Source organism: Suncus etruscus, chromosome 3, assembly GCF_024139225.1.
Source record: "Suncus etruscus isolate mSunEtr1 chromosome 3, mSunEtr1.pri.cur, whole genome shotgun sequence".
Lineage (NCBI taxonomy): Eukaryota > Metazoa > Chordata > Mammalia > Eulipotyphla > Soricidae > Suncus > Suncus etruscus.
In genome coordinates this window covers 91,389,052-91,408,911 of record NC_064850.1, presented here as the reverse complement: position 1 = coordinate 91,408,911, position 19,860 = coordinate 91,389,052, and the positions used below count along the sequence as shown (strand labels likewise).

Below are 19,860 nucleotides of genomic sequence, written 5' to 3'. Positions count from 1 at the left end.
AACGCCCTACCTGCTGTGCTCTGGCCCAGAAAGAAATATTTTTTTTTTTTTTTTTTTTTTTTTTTTTGGTTTTTGGGCCACACCCGGTAACGCTCAGGGGTTACTCCTGGCTATGCGCTCAGAAGTCGCTCCTGGCTTGGGGGACCATATGGGACGCCGGGGGATCGAACCGCGGTCCGTCTCCTAGGCTAGCGCAGGTAAGGCAGGCACCTTACCTCCAGCGCCACCGCCCGGCCCCGAGAAATATTTTTAAAAGAGGAAGGAAAGGTCAGGCTGGGAGAGACTCAGGAGCTTGTCACAACGCCCAAACAATCCACACCCTGGATGCTAAAGGCAATAACTGAGCCAGTTCCAAGCCCTGTCCTCTCCTGGGTTCACATTGTGCAGGCAGAAGGGCACAGAGACTGCTGAGAAAGGCTGTGGGCAGGGCCCAGAAGCTAATAGGGCCTGCATCAGCCTAATAAATTCTTGGTCTTAAATCCTAACCTCCAGGGGTCACCTTGACCATCCCAATTTCATTCCCTCTCATCCCTCCTCTGAGGGCCTGTCACACTGGCAGCCCAAACTAATCAATTGGCAGTTGACTGAGTTGACTTCCATGATCTCCATCCAGTTAGATCACACTCCAAATGAGAAGTTTAAGACCCACCACCATGGCAACATTCAGTACATTTCAGTAAAAAACAAAAAGTAAAAAAAAAAAAAAAAAAAAAAAAGCTACTGTGCTGGAGAAGTAGTACAGCGGATAGGACACTTGCTGTGCACGCAGACAATACGGGTTCCATCACTTGGCACACCATATTGTCCCCAAACCTGCCAGGAGCAATCCCTGAGCACAGAGCCAGGAGTAACCCTTCAGCATAGCCAGGGGTGCCCTCCGCTAAAAAAAAAAAAAAAAAAAAAAAGGAGTGAGAAAAAATAAGAATATTTGGGAAGCAGTCATTTGGAGCAACACTGTGGGTCTGTTTAGGATAAAAGCTGGAAAGCGGGTCCAAGCAGAGGACACGGTCCCCATGGGGGGCAAGTCATGACGTCATGGGGCAAGTCTTGACGTCATCGTCTCTGGCCATAGCGGCGCAGCTTGCGAGCAGGATGACACCACCGTTGGAACCAGAGCGTGCGTGCGTGTGTGCCTGCGCTGCAAGACTTCTCCGGTAGGCCACCCCGGTCGGCCTGATGAGAGCCGGAAGTGCTAGGGGAGTGCTAGGAGACCCCGGCACCAAACCCGGGCGATCGCCCTGATTGATGGGCGGGCCCTGACAGACTCCGCCTCCGCGGGTCTGTTAGCCAATCCCGGCGGGCCGAAGTGCCGCGCAGCCTATGGGCGTCCGGGGCTCCTTGGGAGCTTCCGCGTTCTGAGCGGCCGGACCCAGGCCGCCCCCCGCCGCCTCCCACCGTGCCCTGATGGCCTCGACAGACCTGGCGGGGGCGCTGGCGGCCGTGCTGGGGGGTCAGGGGCTGCACGTGCAGGGCTGTGATTCGGGGCCTCCCGGGGAGCCGCTGCCGCCGGCCCGGCTGCGGAAGAGCGTCTGCTACGTGGTGCTGGCCGTGTTCCTCAACGAGCAGGTGAGCCCACCCAGCGCACCCCGCAGACCTGCAGGCCCACCCACTGGGGGGCCACCGCCCTCACTTGCCAGTTTTGTCTAAAGCACTTTGCACGGACACGCCAGCCAGCCCTGCTGCTGCTTTTGTACACAGAGGAAACTGAGAAACTGAGGCCCAGGCCACTTTCTTAAGGTGGGGCGGTTCTCCTTCGTGCCCCCCAAATTCTTGATCTGCTGTTCTGTGCTTCAGACTCGTGCCTGAGGCCCCTGAACAGTGAGGTGACCTTTCCTCAGCTCCCCCTGCTCCCACACCTAATTTTCTCTTGGTTTCTGATCCCCGTACAGGCCTCTCCCGCAGCAGCTGGACAGGGCCAGGACTATAGATAGAAGCTGCAGGGATGGTCATGGGTGGAGGCTCTCAAGCCAGAGCCTGGTGTAAGGAAGGCGGGTGAATCAGGAAGCAGACGAGAGATTGGCAGACTCGAACCAGTGCCGGCCTCACTGGGCCCAGATCCCTGCCCCATGCAGCTCCCAGAAATCACACACCCTTTCTGAAATGAAATCCCTCCAGGAGAAATGGAAGCCACGGTGATCCCAGCACACACTGAGGTCTGAGACCTCAGCCACTGGAGGGGTTCGCTGCAGGTGCAGGGTCCGAATAGGACAGTAAGGTTGCTGGCTCCTGTGGGGCCCAACCCTGCAGTGTTGGCGTGAGGATCTCCATCTCTCCTCCCAGGATGAAGTGCTGCTGATCCAAGAGGCCAAGAGGGAGTGCCGGGGGGCCTGGTACTTGCCAGCAGGGAGGATGGAGCCTGGGGAAAGCATTGTGGATGCCCTGCAGCGGGAGGTCAAGGAGGAGGCAGGTCTTCTATGCCAGCCTCTCACTCTGCTGGCGGTAGAGGAGCGTGGCCCAGCCTGGATTCGCTTTGCCTTCCTGGCCCAGCATACAGGTACGGCCCACCTGGTGGCAGGGTGCATGTGTCAGGGAGGCTATTGCTTTGTGATCCCCAGTTTGACACTGCGTGAGATGAGCCCTATTCTAGTAGGTCCAAGCCTGGCCTCATCAGATTCCAGGCTCTTCTCCCAAGAACAGACTGCCAGCCCCGCATGTTTCAGAGAGACCCTTTCCCCTTCCCGGCCTCAACCCTGCTAGGTGGAATTCTCAAGACTGCTGAAGAGGCTGATGGGGAATCTCTGCAGGCTGCCTGGTACCCGCGAACCTCTCTGCCCACTCCACTGCGAGCCCATGACATCCTCCACTTAATAGAGCTAGCTGCCTCGTACAACCAGCAAGCCAGGCACCCTCCCATCCTGCCCCAGGAACTTCCATGCACACTGGTCTGTCAGCGGCTCGTGGCTACTTTTGCCAGTGTGCAGGCCATTTGGGTTTTGGTGGGCACAGAGGGGGTGCCTCACTTGCCCATCACGGCCTGTGGCTTTACCCCCGTGGAACAGAGGGGTGGCATCAAGATGGCCATCCTGAGGCTATTACAGGAGTGCCTGAGCCTGCACAACTTGGCTGTGGAGACCAAGGGGCTGCTTGGACTACAGCACCTGGGCAGAGACCAGACTGATGGCATCTGCCTCGATGTGCTGGTGTCAGTGGCTTTTCAGGACCAAGGACTCCACACAGAGCCCCCAAAGGTACAGGGAGAGAACTTCTCCTGGTGGAAAGTCATGGAGGAAGACCTAAAGCACCAGCTTTTACAGCGACTTCAGGACTCGTCAGTCGTCCCCATTTATAGATAAGAATATTCATCAGTAGGCACTGGGCAGGTGTCTGCTGGCTTCACCTGGCAGGGAAGACTAGTGTCCAGATATGGTGTTGCCCAGGTCTCCTCACAGCACTAAAACAGATAGTGCTTTCTGCCTAGCAAGGGTTCCAAGCCCTAGAATCTCTGTGCACCAAGAACACTTTGACTGTTCCCTAAGCGGGTGGCAGAACTTTCAGGAACTGAGATGCATCTACTCATCATTTTCTCTGCTGGTCTCTGAACCTTCAGGCACTGAATGTGGCAGGAGTACTGGGGGGTGTCGTTCCCAGGAAAAGCCCCTTGCCAAGTAAAGGGCTACTGTTCACCTTGTCTCCCCACCTAAATGTCTGTGAGAAGTGGGCAGGAGGGATACTGTTGCCCAGCTGCACTCACCCAGACTTTGCCTGCAGGCTGCTTCCATGGAGGGCTGGATCTGTCTTCCTGCTGGTCACCAACTTGGGCACTAGGACAGGGCAAACCCTATCTTCCAGCTGGGATGTCACCATATCCCCAGGGAAAATGGAATGTATACTTCTTCCAGGTCAGAGCCATGAGAATGTAGAAAGACTCGGGTATATGAGGGATGGGATCAACTGCCCTAAAAGCTCTCTCTTGGCCACTCCTATCCCCTTGAGCCTTGGCTTGAGCCCAAGCCTGACCCAACCCCCTTCTGTCTCTTCATCTGAGTTTTGTCAGGAATGATATTTTTTGGTTTCTTTTGGGGTCATACTCTGTTCAGGACTTACTACTGGTTCTGTGCTCAGACAGGACCATATGAAGTGCCAGGGATTAAACCCAGGTTGGCTACATGCCAGGCAAATGCCCTACCACTGTACATCACTTTGGTCCTAGGACTGATTCAAAAAAAAAAAAAAAACTTGACTAAAATCTCAGGGAAACCAGAGGTGAACAAAGACTATATATTGTCTGTCCATGGCATAAATGTTATTTTAGAAAGCGAATGACTCACCAGAGTGCACTGATCACCTTCTCTCCAATTTGCTCTGCAGAACAGCACATACATTCAAAGGACTGGACTGGGGTGTGGCTCAGTGGGAGAATCTGCATGTTTGAGGCCCTTGGTTTGATCCCCGAGCACGATGTATTGCTGTGTGAGGCCCACAAACTAACATCACACAATTGCCAACTACTTACAAAGAGCGCCTTCCATGCAGATGTCATGGTCTGGCCTTCCCTGTACTGCCAGGCTTGCTGGCTCTGCAGGAGGCAGGCTGGGCAGAAACAGTGCCACCCTGCCAAGAAAGGCTGATTCGTGGAGGTGTGGAGGACTCGGGTCTAATCTGTCAGTATCTTCCTCCATACCCTCCCTCACATGGGACGGTCTGGTGCTGGAAAAGGAACTTGTGTTCCTTGGGGAGGAAGATGGGCTCGATTTAGCAGTGGAGCCCTGAGCAGAAGGATGCAGAGGGTGGAAAAGTAGACGGAGGCTGTGTCCACGCAAACACCATTTATTGCCAGGCTGTCCAGGAGGAGGACAGCAGAGGGAGGCTGTGTCCACGCAAACACACTGTTTTATTGCCAGGCTGTCCAGTGTGAGGCTCACATGTGGCGGTGCCTCTCCCATGTCCTGTTTCTAAACTGAAAAGATGCATTTTCACTCAAGTTCTTCTCTCCAGACCCCCAACCACCACAGAGATGCAGGGTGTTGTGCCTGCACATGCCCAGGCCCTCTGAGCAGTAAAGTACTCCCCATCCTGGAGGAATGAGTGAGAGCTGGAAGGCACCGAGTTTCCTTCTCTTTCATGTCACCTCTTGGCAACCTGCGGCCGGCTGCTAGAAGCAGTATGGGCAGGAAAAGGAAGTGAAAGGGGCTCTGGCCTGCTCCTCTTCGCCCAGGAGTCAAGCCAGCAACTGCAGCCCTGCCGTGAGGTAATGCCTGGCACTGCCTGTGTGTTCCTGCAGGTCGAGACAGATCCGCTAGGGTGGGGTGGCAGCCCCAGCCGTGGAGGGCATGCAGGAGAACACGACTGGCTGCCTGGCCCCTGCCATACCCAGCCAAGGCCTTGGGGGCCTGTGGTCAGGTGGACATCCTGTTCTCTCAGCACAGAGGCCTAGGGGCCCGCCACACTGGGGGCTGGGCGGGACATGAAGGGTGAAGTCTGGCCACCCCGTGTCTCTGAACCCCTCTGCCCAGGTGTTACCAACCTGCCGAGACGGGTTCAGAAGGCGCCAGAGACAAACCAGCTGGAGCCAGAGCCTGGCACCCAGCCCCCAGCTCCCCAGGCCTCTCCCGCCCTGGCTACAGTTGCATCAAGGTTCTCATTAGCAGCTGCCCCCGCCTGGGTGCGGAGCATGCTTTGGGCATTTGCCATCAGGCAACTGGAAATTTTGCAACCGTCTCTAGGAGGGCCAAAGAAGAAGAGAGGCCATCAGTCTCACGGCCCCTTCCTCACAGGCCCATCCTGGAAGACTGGATGGAGATGTGTCAAGTCTCAGCAGCATCCACAGCACCTGGTGGGAGACAGGCCTCCATGTCTTTGGGTTGTGAGTGGCCTTGGAGCCAGTAGCTTTGCTCTTCATGCCCCTGGCACTGAGTCACAGGTCTGGACCATGCCACAAGTGGCCAATAGAGAAGGGCAGGAGGCACAGAACAGGCACATCACCCATCCTCCCAAAGGCCCTAAGGATGTCATATTGCCAGGAGGCGGCTGTCTCTGTGGCACCTTGGTATCTGGCACCTGCGAGACTCACTTCCTAACACCCAGTCCGAGGCTGTTGTCCAGCCAGGGCTCTGAGTTAGCCCGGGAGCCAAAGCTCAGGCCTCGCAGAGGCACAATCCCTGGGAAGGAGCAGGTGGAGCCAAGCCCTGCCCTGGGAGGAAGTGTGGGCAGGAGTCTCCCCTCCTGTCACGCTCCTGCTGGCTCAGACGTGGCCTGGCAGTGGGGAGAGGCTCAGGTGAGGACCAGGTGGGGGGAACTTGACGAAAGCAATGGCCGCCAGCTCCTTGCAGAACTCCTCTAGCACCACCACACCCTGGAGGAGGGTCTGGTGGTCCAACCTGTGGGAGAGGGGGGAGTGAGGGCTGGTAGGTTATGACAGTGTGCCCAGCATGACTACCCAGTGGCAGGCCAGCCTGTGAGACACTGCCCAGCTCAGAAGCACCCCTCCCACAGTTACTCACTGTTCCCCAGGGACCTGGCCCATCAGTTGCTTTCGAACTAGAAACAGTTTGCCAGGGAACTGAGGTATCCTTTGAATTCTCTGCATCAAGTCCCCAATCACCTAAGAAGGAAACAGAAGTGGCAACACCCCCACAGGGATCCTGATTCGTTTTGGGCCATGCACAAGGCTTCCGCAGCTCCAGCACTGGCCTGGATGCCCACCTCTGCTTTCAACTGCCCCAGGCTATTCTGCTCCCTCCATCGTGCACCCCTGCCACTGGCACAGCCCCTAGCCCAGGCAGCCTCACCCTGACCAGCACAGAGAAGAGGCTCCTGCAGCCGGGGGCCAGGTTGATGTAGGGATCCAAGAGGTATTCGTGGATATGGGGGTGGGGGAAGAGGGCGAGCCGGGACAGGACTGAGGTCACTTGCAGGTTCAGGCTGTATGGCTGTAAGGAACACGGTGGACAAGGCGGCTTGGCAGGGGGCGGTGAGCATTTCTGCACTCCCCCAGCGAGGTGCCTGGCCAGTATGAACGTGTGCGGGGGTGGGAGGGTCATGTGATGTGTGTGTGTCATGGATTCCCTGGGGCTGAGGGCCAGAACATGTTAGGGCGTGTGGAGGAGAGGCGAGACGTGGCTTCCCACCAGTGAAAGCAGGGGGTCCAGGATATATTGGAGTCAAAGCAATAGAGAGGACAGGACCCTGTGGTTGGACCTGGAGTTCAGAGGGCTGCTTCATTCATGGGAACCCAATTTCGGGTTACCTGTTCCAAGATCCGGGACATGCGGTCAAACAGCATTCGGAGGAAAAAACCCTCAAAGAAAGGCCTTTCAGGTTCATGGGGGTCCAGTGGGGTGGGACCTGGGGGCCATCCCCAGGAGCTGACTCGGGTGCTACACTCCTGGAACTGAGACAGGAGAGGAGCTCAGGTAGCAGCTCAAAGGCCAGAGGCATCAGCAGACAGTGGACCCCCCATAAAGGAAAGTGGGTGCATGGTTGGGAGCACTGTTCAGAGAGACAAGGAATGGGAGGTGATGGGGCATCTACTCACCAGTCCGTAAGCATCATGGACGTATGTGTCATATCCTGTCTCCTCCAGAAACGCAGAGGTCTTGGCTTCCTCGGGAACTAGGCAGAGGAAGCTGGCGGACAGGACCCGGTTGTGGCGGGCCCCCTGGGCTGCCCTGCTTTCCCCTATATCCCCACACCTCACTCAGGTACCACAGAATTCCCGCCCTGCGTCCTACCTGTTGACAATCTCGGTCACTGCAGTTCTGCCATCTGAGTTAGTGGCAGGAGCTGGCAGAGGCTTTGCGGAGGGCTGGAAGCCTGAGTCAAGGAAGCTGTCACTGAAGTAAGGGTCCTCCTCCAGATCTCTGTATTAGGCAAGCACAGCACTAGTGACCCAGGACTCAGACCATGGGCAGGGTCAGTGGGGCATGGAGTGGCAACAGACTGACACTTACAAGGTATCTTCATAACTCTCGGGCTCGGGAGAGCCTCGGGCCACATAGGGGCGGCCCTCAAGGTGGCACAGGACCAGGCTACGGATAATCCGCTCGTCAGGCTTCTGCAGCAGCTCTTCAAACAACCGCAGTGTGGCAATGCTGATCTGGCGCAGGAAACGGTCAGCAGAGCACCCAGTCCCTCCCTCCCTGCTTGTAGGGGGTAGCTAGAAATTATTCCCCCATTAAAAGTCTCCCTAGGAGGGATGGCATCCCAATGGCAATTTGGGGGGAAGAGATGGGTGCTGGCTTGGGAATGTGTCTGGTAGTCTCTGGTCTGACACAGTGTGCAAGACCAAGCTAGGTGGCCTGCTTCTCTGTTGACAATGACAACTGCAGTATGGATGGCTCCCATAGCACAGAAGCCTTGCAAGCCTCCAAGAATCATGGCAACATGCCAGTCCCCCTTGTCTTCAGGGGAACACTGTGCATGCTGGAAACCAAATCACAGCAAACCCTTTACAAACTTCTTCCAATACTTTTTTTTTTTTTTTTTTTTTTTTTAAGAGACAGGGTCTCGCTATGTTGTCCAGGCTGGAGTGCAGTGGCTATTCACAGGCGTGATCCTACTACTGATCAGCACAGGAGCTTTGACCTGCTCCGTTTCTAACCTGGACTGGTTCACCCCTCCTTAGGCAACCTGATGGTCCCCCACTACCGGGGGTGGGGGGGGGACCATATTGATGCCGAACTTAGTGTGGACACCCAATCGGCATAGTGTACTGTAGCCCAGAGCTCCTGGACTCCAGTGATCCTCCGGTCTCAGCCTCCTGAGTAGCTGGGACTACAGGCATGTGCCACCACACCTGGCATAAACTTCTTCCAATACTTACCTATGATAAAGCTTAAATTAGGCCCAGGGAGAGATTAACATCAACAATCAGTCACAACTACAACTATGCACAGTATGTCTTGAGTGGGACCCCACTCTTTTAAAATACCTTGTTGATCAAGTCAGATAACTGAGACTGCAGGATGAAATTGTGGAAAGGAAGGACCCCTACAGAAAGGGGGTCTGTAGCACAGACAGTGCCATTAAAGTATGTGACCAAGAAAACCAGTGTGTCTCTCACTGTGTGTATGTGGGTCCCCAGAAGAGGCCCCCTCACCTCATCAGAGAGGTGGTCACAGTGCCTGATGAGGTGGGTGTACAGTGCTGGGGGGTTGTCATCAGTGGCAGCCACAGGTAGTGGCTGGTCAGGGCCCAGGAGGAAAGCCGCAGCCTCCCGTAGCAGCGCAGGGGCGCGGAGCTGACGCAGCATGGCGGTGAGCAGCGCAGTGGAGGTCAACAGGGTCTGCTCAGACCTGCAGGCAGAGGAGAGAGCCCCCTCCCTGGGTCCTTTGCCTCCCGGTGCTCTCTGCTCACTCCCCGTCAATCCTATGGCCCTACTCCTCAACTCCCACTAGGACTCGAGGCTCTGAGCCAAGCGCGCACCCCCTTATAAGTAGGAGTAGGGAGTGGGGACGTGGCAGTGGCCAGGTTGCAGAGGGGCTGTGAGGGTGGCTGGGCCCAGGACTTAGCACTCAGGCACTGCCCCGCACTTACACATGCACTAGCTGCGGCTGAAGAATCTCCACCAGCAACTTCTCAGCCACAGCCTTGGCCAAAGCATCTGCCACCACCTGGGGTCCCAAGAACACATCTAAAACACAGTTCTCCATCAAACACTTCCCGCCCAGAAAGGATTGTGTCCTTGCACAGCACCCCACAACAGAGAGGGACTCAGCACACCAGGGCCTTCCTGGCGCCTACTCAGTATTTAAGGGGGAGGAGGGCAAGATGGGCATGGGGCTGGGGGTACCATGCACAGAGCCCAACCCTGCTCACTGTATGTGCCTCCAGGATGAGGTGGTCGCAGTAATCAAACCAGCCCAGGAATGCGGCCAAGGCTTCCTTGCCAGGGAACGAGGCCTCATCAGATGGGGCACTTGGCAACCTGGAGTGAGATGGGAGGAGTCAGAGACTGTTCCTCTGAGGCTTGAAGCCCACCCCACCTGGAAGCCCAGAGCAACTCATGTCTCAGATAGGCAATACTCCCGGGCCCTGAAGCAGTGGCCTGGCCTTCCCTGGCCAAGCCCCTACCTCCAGCTGATGCCCTCCAAAGCAGCAATGTCAGCAGGGTCTAGGAAGGCAGGCAGTGACCGGTACAGCTGGCACAGGTGGGCAACGATGGTGGGGCAGCAGGGACTGCACTGTACCAGGTAGCTGGCAGCCGCCTGGGAAGCCAGGCTCAGCAGGAGCAGCAGGTTCTCCTGGGCCTTCAGGGCCACTCGGCCTTTCTAGGGGTGAGGAGCACCCCGTCAGGGACATACCACTCAACTCCCAGCGCCCTGCCCTCCTAGCGCCAATTCATGCCGTCTGTAGCTAGCACCTTGCTCTTGCATAGCCCCAGCAGGGAGGTGACCAGGTTGCTGTCCCCAGGCCCTCTATCTGGCTCATCCGTCTCAGCAGACGACTGGGTGGGCTCAGCCCAGGGCCCGCAGGAAGCTGTGTTGGGCGCAGGGTTGACCCTGGTGCTGGCTGCCTCACGGTGCAGGACAGTGGTCTCTCTGGGTATTTTCTTACTGCTGACCATCTTTTTACCCTGTGAAGGAGGTTGGCTGAGGAAAAGTGTGGGGGCAGACCATGCCACCACCCACCAAGGCTTTTGTCACACATGGCCTGACCAGGATGCTCTGGGGTTCTGCCGCTCTGTTTCTCACAGAGTCACTCACTTCGAGGATGTACGTAAGCAGTTCTGGGTCCTGTTGGATTTTGGAACAGAGGACGGTGGTGAACTGCACCTCTTCCTTCTCTGTTAGAGAGCCAGGAGCTGACCCACCAAGTCGGAGAAGTTTCTGAATGAGAGCAGGATAGTGGGGACAGGGCTAGCAGAGAATGGGGTAGGGGGTGGCTCACCTACAGACTACCCCATCTTCTAGGTCCTCACCTGCACAGGTCTGTGGACGTGGAAGTAGTGCAGAAGTGGGTGCTGCACCTGAACCAGCACCTTGCTGAAGAACTGGAACACCTGCTGCCGCATGCCTGGGGGATACTAGGGGAGGAAGCAGATGCAGTCAGGCAGAAGTAGGACCCTGCCCAGAAATCTCCTCTTCAGTGCCACCGGCAGGCAGCAGGCAGGCACATGTCTGTGCTTCAGCACAGTGTCTGAGGACACCTTCCTGCCAGCCCCTCCTGAGCTCATTCTCTGCTGCCTCATCACCACTGAGCATGGGCTACATGGGATCCTTCTGGCATCTGGCTTCTCCCTCCTTGACTACCATGATGGTCTGTTTTTATTGCAGTGGCATCCACAATACCTGGAACACAGCCTGACACCAGGCTAAACTCAGACATTTCTGCTGAAGAGACAGTGGCCGAGTAAAGGAACATGACCCCTAGGCCAAGATGGGAGGGCAGGGGCCGAGGGGGATGTGGTGAGTATTCTGAGTGAGACAGAGAGGTGCTCCCACACTCGCTGCAGTGACAGTATGGAGTGGGGCACAGGTAGAAGAGTCTAGAACTAGAGGGTCCCTGGAACGCACAGAACATTCTGGAGACTCCTGGTCCAGCCCACCTCAGCCTTGCCCAGTGTGCACAGGGTCTCCAGGATCTTATGTTGCAGCAGGTACTCCAGACATGGCCCGGCCTCACTGGCTGCAGCTTGTTGCCGCTCCTCATACACCAGGATGTCCAGCATCTGCTTCAGCCGCCAGGGTATATCTGTTTTCTTGGCTGGAGTGTTTTCATCTGGTCGGGGGCAGGAAACAATAGTAAAAAGGTGAAGAGGATAGTTCTGGCTGTGGAGTCAGACCTAGGTCCAAGGAAGAGCAACATGGGGAGGGGACCAGGGGAACACTTTGCTTCCAACAGAGGCCAGAGGCTCCTTGCACAGCTTAGGCTTGCATCTTCCTTTCTCCAAACCCTGGAGCCATGCGTGGTTGCTGGCCAGCTCTGCATCTGATAAGAACTCGGGTCTCTGGCAGGTACTGACAGAAAATCTCTAGTCTATGATACCCATTTTCATTCAGGGAAGGCAACCCTCTGATTCTCACAGAGCAGAAAAAACAAGAGACTGTGACAGTAAGGGAGCTGCCACTCCCACCTGCACTCTGGTTTGGGCACCGGCATGAAAGAAGCTAGTCACAGAGGCTTTGTTCTCAAGCTCAGGGAAGAGGGATTTGTAGGTACCTTGTGACTAGCCTTGGAGCACTCCCTGGCTTCTCTGAAGAGTATAGGTCTAAGAAGTATTCTGGAAATGAATGGAATGAGCCAAGGGAAGCCCAGGTTCTGGCCCTCTTCCTACAGCTATCAAGAGGCCACACATTTGTCCTGTGACATGTTTTAGGAAATAAGGCACAACTTGGTGCCTCTTGAGCTCATAGCAACAATTTTAGCACCAAACATAAAATGATTAAGGGAGTAATTCTTGGTTCTCATCACAAAACAATGAAACCAGAATTGTGGTGATGAATGTCAACTAGACTTCTTTAGATGTCTCAGTAAATAGCACACCAGAGCAAAGTGGAATAAACCTGAGGTGAACTAACTTGTATCAGTCAGAGAGGGGAGAGAGGGACAGAAAGAGAGAAGGAGGGAAAGAGAGGAAAAGAGAACAGGAAAGAGAAAGAGAAACAACAAGGGAGGGGAAGAGAAAAAGAGAGAGACCACTGGCCTAAAGTGATCATGGGAACTTTAGGAGGACATTTGAAATAATATGGGGGAAACCACTGCAATATCACAGTAGGGGAAACAGAACTGTCATCTAGTGGACACCACAATGCCCAGAACAAACCCCACCACAGGGAATAGTCCTGTCCCAATGGCAACAGTGCTATGGTCCAGACATTGGTTGGCACACAGGTCCACAGAGTATGCAGAGGATATTCTTTGATTTCTCTGACCTCTGAGGCTTCAGAGAAATATTAGGAAAGGGGAAGCCCATCTCCGGGAAGGTGGACAGCTAGTGGTACAGGAAAGAGTTCCCAGCAGATTGACATATCAAGCTCAGTCATGATTTGGTGGCCCAGATGCTGGCTATTGGTGTAGCCTCTCTAGGAATTAGCATGGAGAGAAGGATCCATTACATCTCATATATATGTCATTTCTCTCCTCCTCCCTGATCGTCAGAGGAAAGTGCCTTCTTCTTTTTTTTTTGGGGGGGGGTGTCACACCCACAGTGCTCAGGTGTTACTCCTGGCTCTATGCTCAGAAATCACTGCTGGCAGGGGACCATATGGGATGCTGGGATTCGAACCACCATCCTTCTGCATGCAAAGCAAACTCACTACCTCCATGCTATCTCTCTGGCCCCCAGGCAGGTGCCTTCTAAGTAGGCTCAAGAAAGACAGGCATTAGTTCCATCTCTTTTCTTTCAATCAGAAAACCCTGAGCACTTGGGGGTGGAATGTCTGGGTGCTCTGGCCAAGTAGAAGCTGCAGTGAATGGGGGATCCACCTCTGTCTTACAGTGTTGGCCTAGTTAAGACTGGCCAAAGATCAGGGTGGAGTGGAACCACACTTCCCCAAGACCCTGCATCTCTGAGCTGTGTAGTGTCTGCCCATACTCTCTTCCAGAAGCCCCAGCACCAGTGATCAGGCCTACCTGTGCTCCCAATGTAGTAGTTTGTGATGCCCTTCCAGTGTTCTACAAAGGCCTCGAGCAGATCAATGCTGGGCTCCCGCTGTGGAGAAAGCAAAGACATGACTTAGGAACAGCCTAACAGAACACATACCGTATTTGCCGGCGTATAAGACTACTGGGAGTATAAGACAACCCCTAATTTTGCAGTTAAAACATAGGTTTAGGCCTATATTCACTGTATCAGACAGAATGTTCCTGTGCTGCAACTATATGGACCACAGCAAGCCAATCACAACAAGCAAAGGTTCAAAGGTTATATACTGTAATAGACGTCCTCTCTGACTCTGGCCAATCTGAGCAGGCTTTTTACAGTGTAGATTCGGGTACAAAACATTGTCTAATTTGCATGCATAAAAAGCCTGCTTGGATTGGCTGAGTTAGAGAGGTAGTCCGAGCAGCCTGGCAGTGATTGGTGCAGGATCAAGTTGGAAAATTCGTTTTGTGGCAATATTCAGACAATTTTCGTTTAGCAGCATAGTGAAACATTTTTCGGGATATGCTCAGCGTATAAGACGATCCCGATTTTCAGTTGACTTTTTTTTTTGTTTCAAAAGTTGTCTTATATGCCGAAAAATACAGTAGTTCTGGTTCAGACACTGCCATCAACTAAGTGTCAGATTGGCTGTAGGCCCTGGAGATGGTGCTCTGGTCCTTGATCGATGCTCTCAAAGGTAGTTAGTTGCTCATGGATACACATGCACTGTCCCTTATCAAGCCAACAAGATGTCATGTCAACACCTCTCACTAGGCATCTCTCCCTCCAACTGTGCCCATCAGGATTTCATAATCCTTGTCCTGCTGGAACAGAGAATGTTGGTAGGGGGAATAGAAATAGGTCACCCCAATACAACATGGTTACTCTTTCATAGAGGTACAGAGAAAACAGCAGAGCAGTTCTAAATGACAAAATCAAGATGTGGGTGGCCGGAGAGATAGCATGGAGGTAAGGCATTTGCCTTTCATGCAGAAGGTCGATGGTTCAAATCCTGGCATCCTATATGGTCCCATGCCTGCCAGGGCGATTTCTGAGCATAGAGCCAGGAGTAGCCCCTTAGCGCTGCCGGATATGACCCAAAAAAAACAAAACAAAACAAAATCAAGATGTGGAAAGTATGAGCAAGACAGTTGAAGAATATCTGGATTCAAGACTAGGCAGACATCACTCCATTAGGTAAGGCACATTAATATACTAAGAATGGTCTTATTGGGGATGGAGAAGTAGAACAGTGGGGAGGGTATTTGCCTTGCATGCAGATGAAATGGGTTTGATCCCTGGCATCCGGTATGATTCTTTCAAGCCCTCCAAGAGTAACCACTGAGCACCAGGGTGTATAACCCAAAACCAACCAACCAACCAACCAACCAAAAAAGAACCTTATTAATTTGGGGGAGCCCCCAAATAATCAGAAATTCTTTGTCAACTAGGCCAATCCTGGTTGGCTGCCAGAGCCACTGCGGCTATGTGTAGGGTCCTCCATGGCTATGGTAGCCAGGAATAGAACAGGGGTAAGCTACATGCAAGTACCTTAACCTTGATACTATCTCTCTGGCCCCAAAGTGCCTTACTTATATGTGTCAAGTTGCATCCTGTGTATCACAACTCCTCCTTAGTTATCTCTGTGTCTGTCCAGGCCTCCTCCAGCTCCTTACAGAGTTCTGATTTCGCTAAAGGCAAACTCTGCCCAGAAGTGTTTTCTCCATCTCCAGACTTCAGCTAAAGCAAGACTTGAACTGTTCACCACCCTGAAATCCTCTTTCCCTGCAGAATAGAATTCTTCAGGAAGAAATAATCAAATTGTCCTGGCCCACAAGTGCTCAATCCTCCCTTTCTATCCTTATTCTGGTCACTCAGAGGCCTGCGTCCCTCTAGCCTTTGGAGATGTACCAGTCCCCAGCAAGACCACCAGGTCCATAACCCCTCTCCAGGGATCCTGGATGCATCTTTCTCTACCTCATGCTCTGTCACACAAGTAAACTGTGTTTTAAAATCATTTGGTAAGGATCTTTGATTGCCTAGTATTTATAAAACACCTTGCTAAATGCTAGGAGTAAGACCAGGCTATTTGAGATCTGATATTCAATAAACCAGCTACAGGGCTACAGGGCCAGAGAGACAGTTCAAAGAGAAAGAGTATAAAGAAAGAGTGTGCAAGGTTCAGAGTTTAATCCATGGCACTTGCATACCTTCCCCCAGCATTGTCAGAAATAGCACTGGTGGCCCCTGAGCATCACTGGGTATAGCTCTGGTGATCCCAGACCTATAGGCCTGAGTAGTACATCAACATGCCAGAGCACAAAACTATCAGAGTGAAGTAACACTGAATCCCAGTAGCACTGTAAAGAAGGAAGGAAGGAAGGAAGGAAGGAAGGAAGGAAGGAAGGAAGGAAGGAAGGAAGGAAGAAAGGAAGGAAGGAAGGAAGGAAGGAAGGAAGGAAGGAAGGAAGGAGGGAAGGAGGGAGGGAGGGAGGGAGGAAGGAAGGAAGGAAGGAGAGGGAAAGAAGGAAAGGGAGGAAGGAAAGGGGGAGGAAGGGGAAGAAAGGAGAAAAAGAAAGAAGGGAAGGAAGAAAAGGGAGGGAAGTAAGGGAGGGAGGAAGGGTAGGGAGGGAAGGAGGAAAGGAAGGGAAGAAAGGAGGGGGTAGAAAAAAATGAAGGAACGAAGGAAGGAAGGAAGGAAGGATGGAAAGAGATGGAGGGTAGAAGGAAGGAAAGGAAGGGAGGGAGGAAGGAAAAGAAGGAGAAAGGGGGAAGAAAGAAGAAAAAGAAGGGAAGGAAGAAAAGGGAGGGAAGGGAAGAAGTAAAGGAAGGAAAGAGGGAAGAGTAGGAGGAAAGGAAGAAAGGAGGGAAGAGTGGGAGGGAAAAAGGAAGGAAAGAAGGAAGGGAAAGAGGGAGAGAGGGGAGGAGGGAGGGAGGCAGGGAGGGACAGACCAAAGTGAACTGAAATGCCAATCCTATTAGCTATGTAAACCCGGAGGGGTCCTCAACTTCCTTGAGCACTATTTGGGAGACACTCTGCCCAAAAGATGATCCTTTATTTATTTATTTATTTATTTTTTTGGCGGTCTTTGGGTCACACCCAGCAGCGCTCAGGTGTTACTCCTGGCTCAATGCTCATAAATCACTCCTGGCAGGCTCAGGGGACCATATGGGATGCCAGGATTCAAACCACCATCCTTCTGCATGCAAGGCAAACACCCTACCTCCATGCTATTTCTCTGGCCCAAGATGATCCTTTTCTTTTTCTTTTTTTTGTTTTTGGGCCACACCCATTTGACGCTCAGGGGTTACTCCTGGCTATGTGCTCAGAAATCGCCCCTGGCTTGGGGGGACCATATGGGACGCTGGGGGATCGAACCGCAGTCTGTTCCTTGGCTAGCGCTTGTAAGGCAGACACCTTACCTCTAGCGCCACCTTCCCGGCCCCAGATGATCCTTTTCTAATGATCATTTTGATTAACATGTATACTCCTATTGCCCCTATTTTGGGTCACACCTGGCTGCACTCAGGGGTTACTCCTGGCTCTATGCTCAGAAATCGCTCCTGGCAGGCTCAGGGGACCATATGGGATGCCGGGATTCCAACCACCAACCTTCTGCATGAAAGGCAAACGCCTTACCTACATGCTATCTCTCCGGCCCACAGCCCCTATTCTTACTGGGTTTGGTTTAAGCCAAGCTCAAGGTTGGAAGGAGACTCTTTTATAAATTTGAAGGATCACAAAGTGCTCATCACAGAACAGTGAGGTTTGTGGGGCTGGTGCAAGGCCAGACTTAGTGTGCGAGATGCTTGAAAACAGCCGTCCCTGAGTATGGGTATTCTGGGGCAGGCCAGCACCTGGCCTCAACTTAGACTGTGCCACCTGAAATGTGACAAGATGCTATCCCCAAGGGCATACACTAGGGCATGTAACTGGGTAGTACCACACCTCTTCCTTGGTAAAAGGAGTGCCCAGGCAAAGAGGTGCAGGAGGCTCAAGGTCAGTGTCCCTGTGTCCTGCCCCATGGTAATGGCCTTAAGCATCTCATTGTTTCTGTATCCAAAATACACACACACACACACACACACACACACACACACACACACACACACACACGTCTGAAAAGAAACAGGATTTTTGAGTGTGTCACACAGAACTTCTCAGAGAGGTGGGAATGGTTGGCTAGACTTGCCCTCTAAGGTGACAGTCATTTCGGAGGAATAAGGGGTCAAGAATGATCTCTTAGAACACTCCCTCCCATTGGGGCCAGAAGATTCACAGAGGCTGGAGATTCAGGCTCCTCAGGAAGTGGTGTTGTGTATAGGAGGGAAGAGGGACAGGCACACGTCCTTGGTTTCTTCCGAGAAAACTTGATACACTAAACTGATCAGGGGCTGTTAATAAAAGAAAGATTTATTTTGCCATTTTGGGTAAGTCATTGCAAACGTGGGGCATCGCCCATCCTATCTAATGAAGGGGCCTTCCTGGGCTGACCTGCCTTTCAAAGGTAGAAAACGCCAAAGCCCCAGAGTGGCTTCTGCCCTGGGAGCGGGGGCCTGGGGTGAGGTGTGCCAATGAGGTGGGCTAGAAGGTGCCTCTTGCTGGGCTGGGGCTCTGCCACATCATCCGTGTGAAACTTCCCCGGGCCCTCCCTCGACCAAAAAGGCATCAGGGCCCCTTGCAGCATTCCGAATGGGCGGCTGGGCCAGAGCCTAGGCCGAGACGCACTAAATCAGTGACCAGTAAGAAGGGAGGCTATGGAAGAGGGAAGAAAAGCTGGGGGAGTCGGGAAGAAACCGTGGGGGTGACCAGAGCGCTCAGCAGAGACCTGGGTGAGACTAGGGGAGCAGGGAAACCAAGCAGGAAGCAATTTGGGGATTGCTTCTCAATCTCGGGACTGGGGCGATCGGGAGAGGAGCTGGATCTGCTGGCTCCCTCGGTCCGGGGGCATCCCCGGCCGCGGGGAGAGCTGGACAATTTGGGGAGGCCCCTCGGTCGGGGGTGGGGGGTCCCTCCGGGCGGCCCGTGCCCTCCGCCCGCCGCCGGCCGGCTCCTCCCCAGGCCCGCGCCGCCCTTCCGGCCTAGGCCCGGCGCGCCCCGGCCGTGCGGTCACCCCGCGGCCCGCCCCGGCCCCGGGCTCACCGCCCCCACGGCCTCCTGCAGCAGCGCCCCGAGCCGGCTCAGCATGACGGCGGCCCGGCCCGGCTCCGGGCAGCGACGGCAGCGGCGGCGGCGGCGGCTAGGCTGGAGCTCGGCGTGGAGGAGGCGGCCCCGGGCTGGGGAGGCGGAGCCGCGGCAGGCCCGCCCCGACCCGGCTGGGCCCGCCCGGCTGGCCTGACCCCGCTGCGGGCTCGCAGGTTCGCGATCCCGCGGGGCCGCCAGTGGGGGTCCGGGCAGGGTTGTGGGTTCTCTCCGTTGAGCGTGAAATCAAGCTGGGTGCAGAGACACCTGCAAACAGGCACCTTAAAGGGCCCCCAGCTTTCTACGGACCTCAGGCCGACCGAAGAGGATACTTTATTAGATCAGGGCAAAGGTGTCCCTTGTCTCCCGTCCCTGGGCCCCTGTCAGCAGCGACGACAGCGCGCAGGTTCTGATAGCTGCGGGAAGAGGCTCGGTGGCCTGGATTTGCCCTTGTTGCTGCACCGGGGAAAGAAACAGAAGGCGAGTGTCCCTGGGGGAGGGAGCACACCCTGGAAAATTACACTCAAGAGTTACGCAGCGGAGTCTCAGCCAGGACACAGGAGCTCTGGAACGTCCAGAGGGAGGTTAGGGCGGCCCAGAGCAGCCAGGAGCAGTGTGGCCGGTTTAGGGTCCTGCTGTTCCTTCAGCCCCCAGGAGCGGCCCATGAGTGTCTACTGATCGCTGACCCCGGAGGATGAGAGTGTGGGACTCTGGGGAACCCCAGGGAAGGGTGTAGCCCCTGTCAGAACACAGCACCTGCTCTACGGGGTCATGGGGTTTTATGGATCCACCCTTCTGGTTTCTGCCCCACTTTCCTGTGGGCTGAGCCCTGGCCATGCCCCAGTGCAGTCTGTTTCCTCCTGAGTCACCGGGAGTCCAGGCTCAGGCCTCGGAGTCACCTGCGCAGGGCCAGGGCGGCTGCCCAGGCTACAGTACTGTTGATTCCGGCACTTGAACAGCTGCTGGGAAGGAGACTTGCTTCCGAATGGGTCACCTGCAAACAGGTGCCTGAGTGGGGAAGGCTTGGCAAGGGAGAGGAGGCTTTGAGCCCCATGTCTCAGGACAAAGAAAGGAAAGAACCAAACTTGTTCATATCCCAGAGCAACTGAGGCCGAGAGAAGAGGTCCGGCACTGTTCCCAGAGCCCTTGTAGA

At 54.4% G+C, this 19,860-nt stretch overlaps 2 protein-coding genes across 2 annotated transcripts; one reads left to right on the top strand and one right to left on the bottom strand.

Moving 5' to 3' along the window:
• The first annotated feature begins 1,314 nt into the window (after window positions 1-1,314).
• On the top strand, window positions 1,315-4,195 carry NUDT18 (nudix hydrolase 18). Its single transcript, XM_049769478.1, has 3 exons — window positions 1,315-1,566; window positions 2,281-2,494; window positions 2,698-4,195. The coding sequence occupies exons 1-3, from the start codon at window positions 1,405-1,407 to the stop codon at window positions 3,291-3,293; spliced, it is 972 nt and encodes a 323-aa protein (XP_049625435.1). The 5' UTR covers window positions 1,315-1,404; the 3' UTR covers window positions 3,294-4,195.
• A 563-nt stretch (window positions 4,196-4,758) lies between these two features.
• FHIP2B (FHF complex subunit HOOK interacting protein 2B) lies at window positions 4,759-18,760 on the bottom strand. Its single transcript, XM_049769443.1, has 17 exons — window positions 18,669-18,760; window positions 13,513-13,591; window positions 11,486-11,658; window positions 10,859-10,963; window positions 10,644-10,766; window positions 10,301-10,513; window positions 10,012-10,208; window positions 9,757-9,865; window positions 9,475-9,551; window positions 9,038-9,233; window positions 7,890-8,035; window positions 7,671-7,799; window positions 7,475-7,565; window positions 7,187-7,330; window positions 6,729-6,869; window positions 6,441-6,541; window positions 4,759-6,317 (listed from the first exon to the last, which is right to left on the bottom strand). Exons 1-17 carry the CDS (start codon window positions 18,711-18,713, stop codon window positions 6,182-6,184), a joined length of 2,205 nt encoding a protein of 734 aa, XP_049625400.1. The 5' UTR covers window positions 18,714-18,760; the 3' UTR covers window positions 4,759-6,181.
• Between the last annotated feature and the right edge of the window lie 1,100 nt (window positions 18,761-19,860).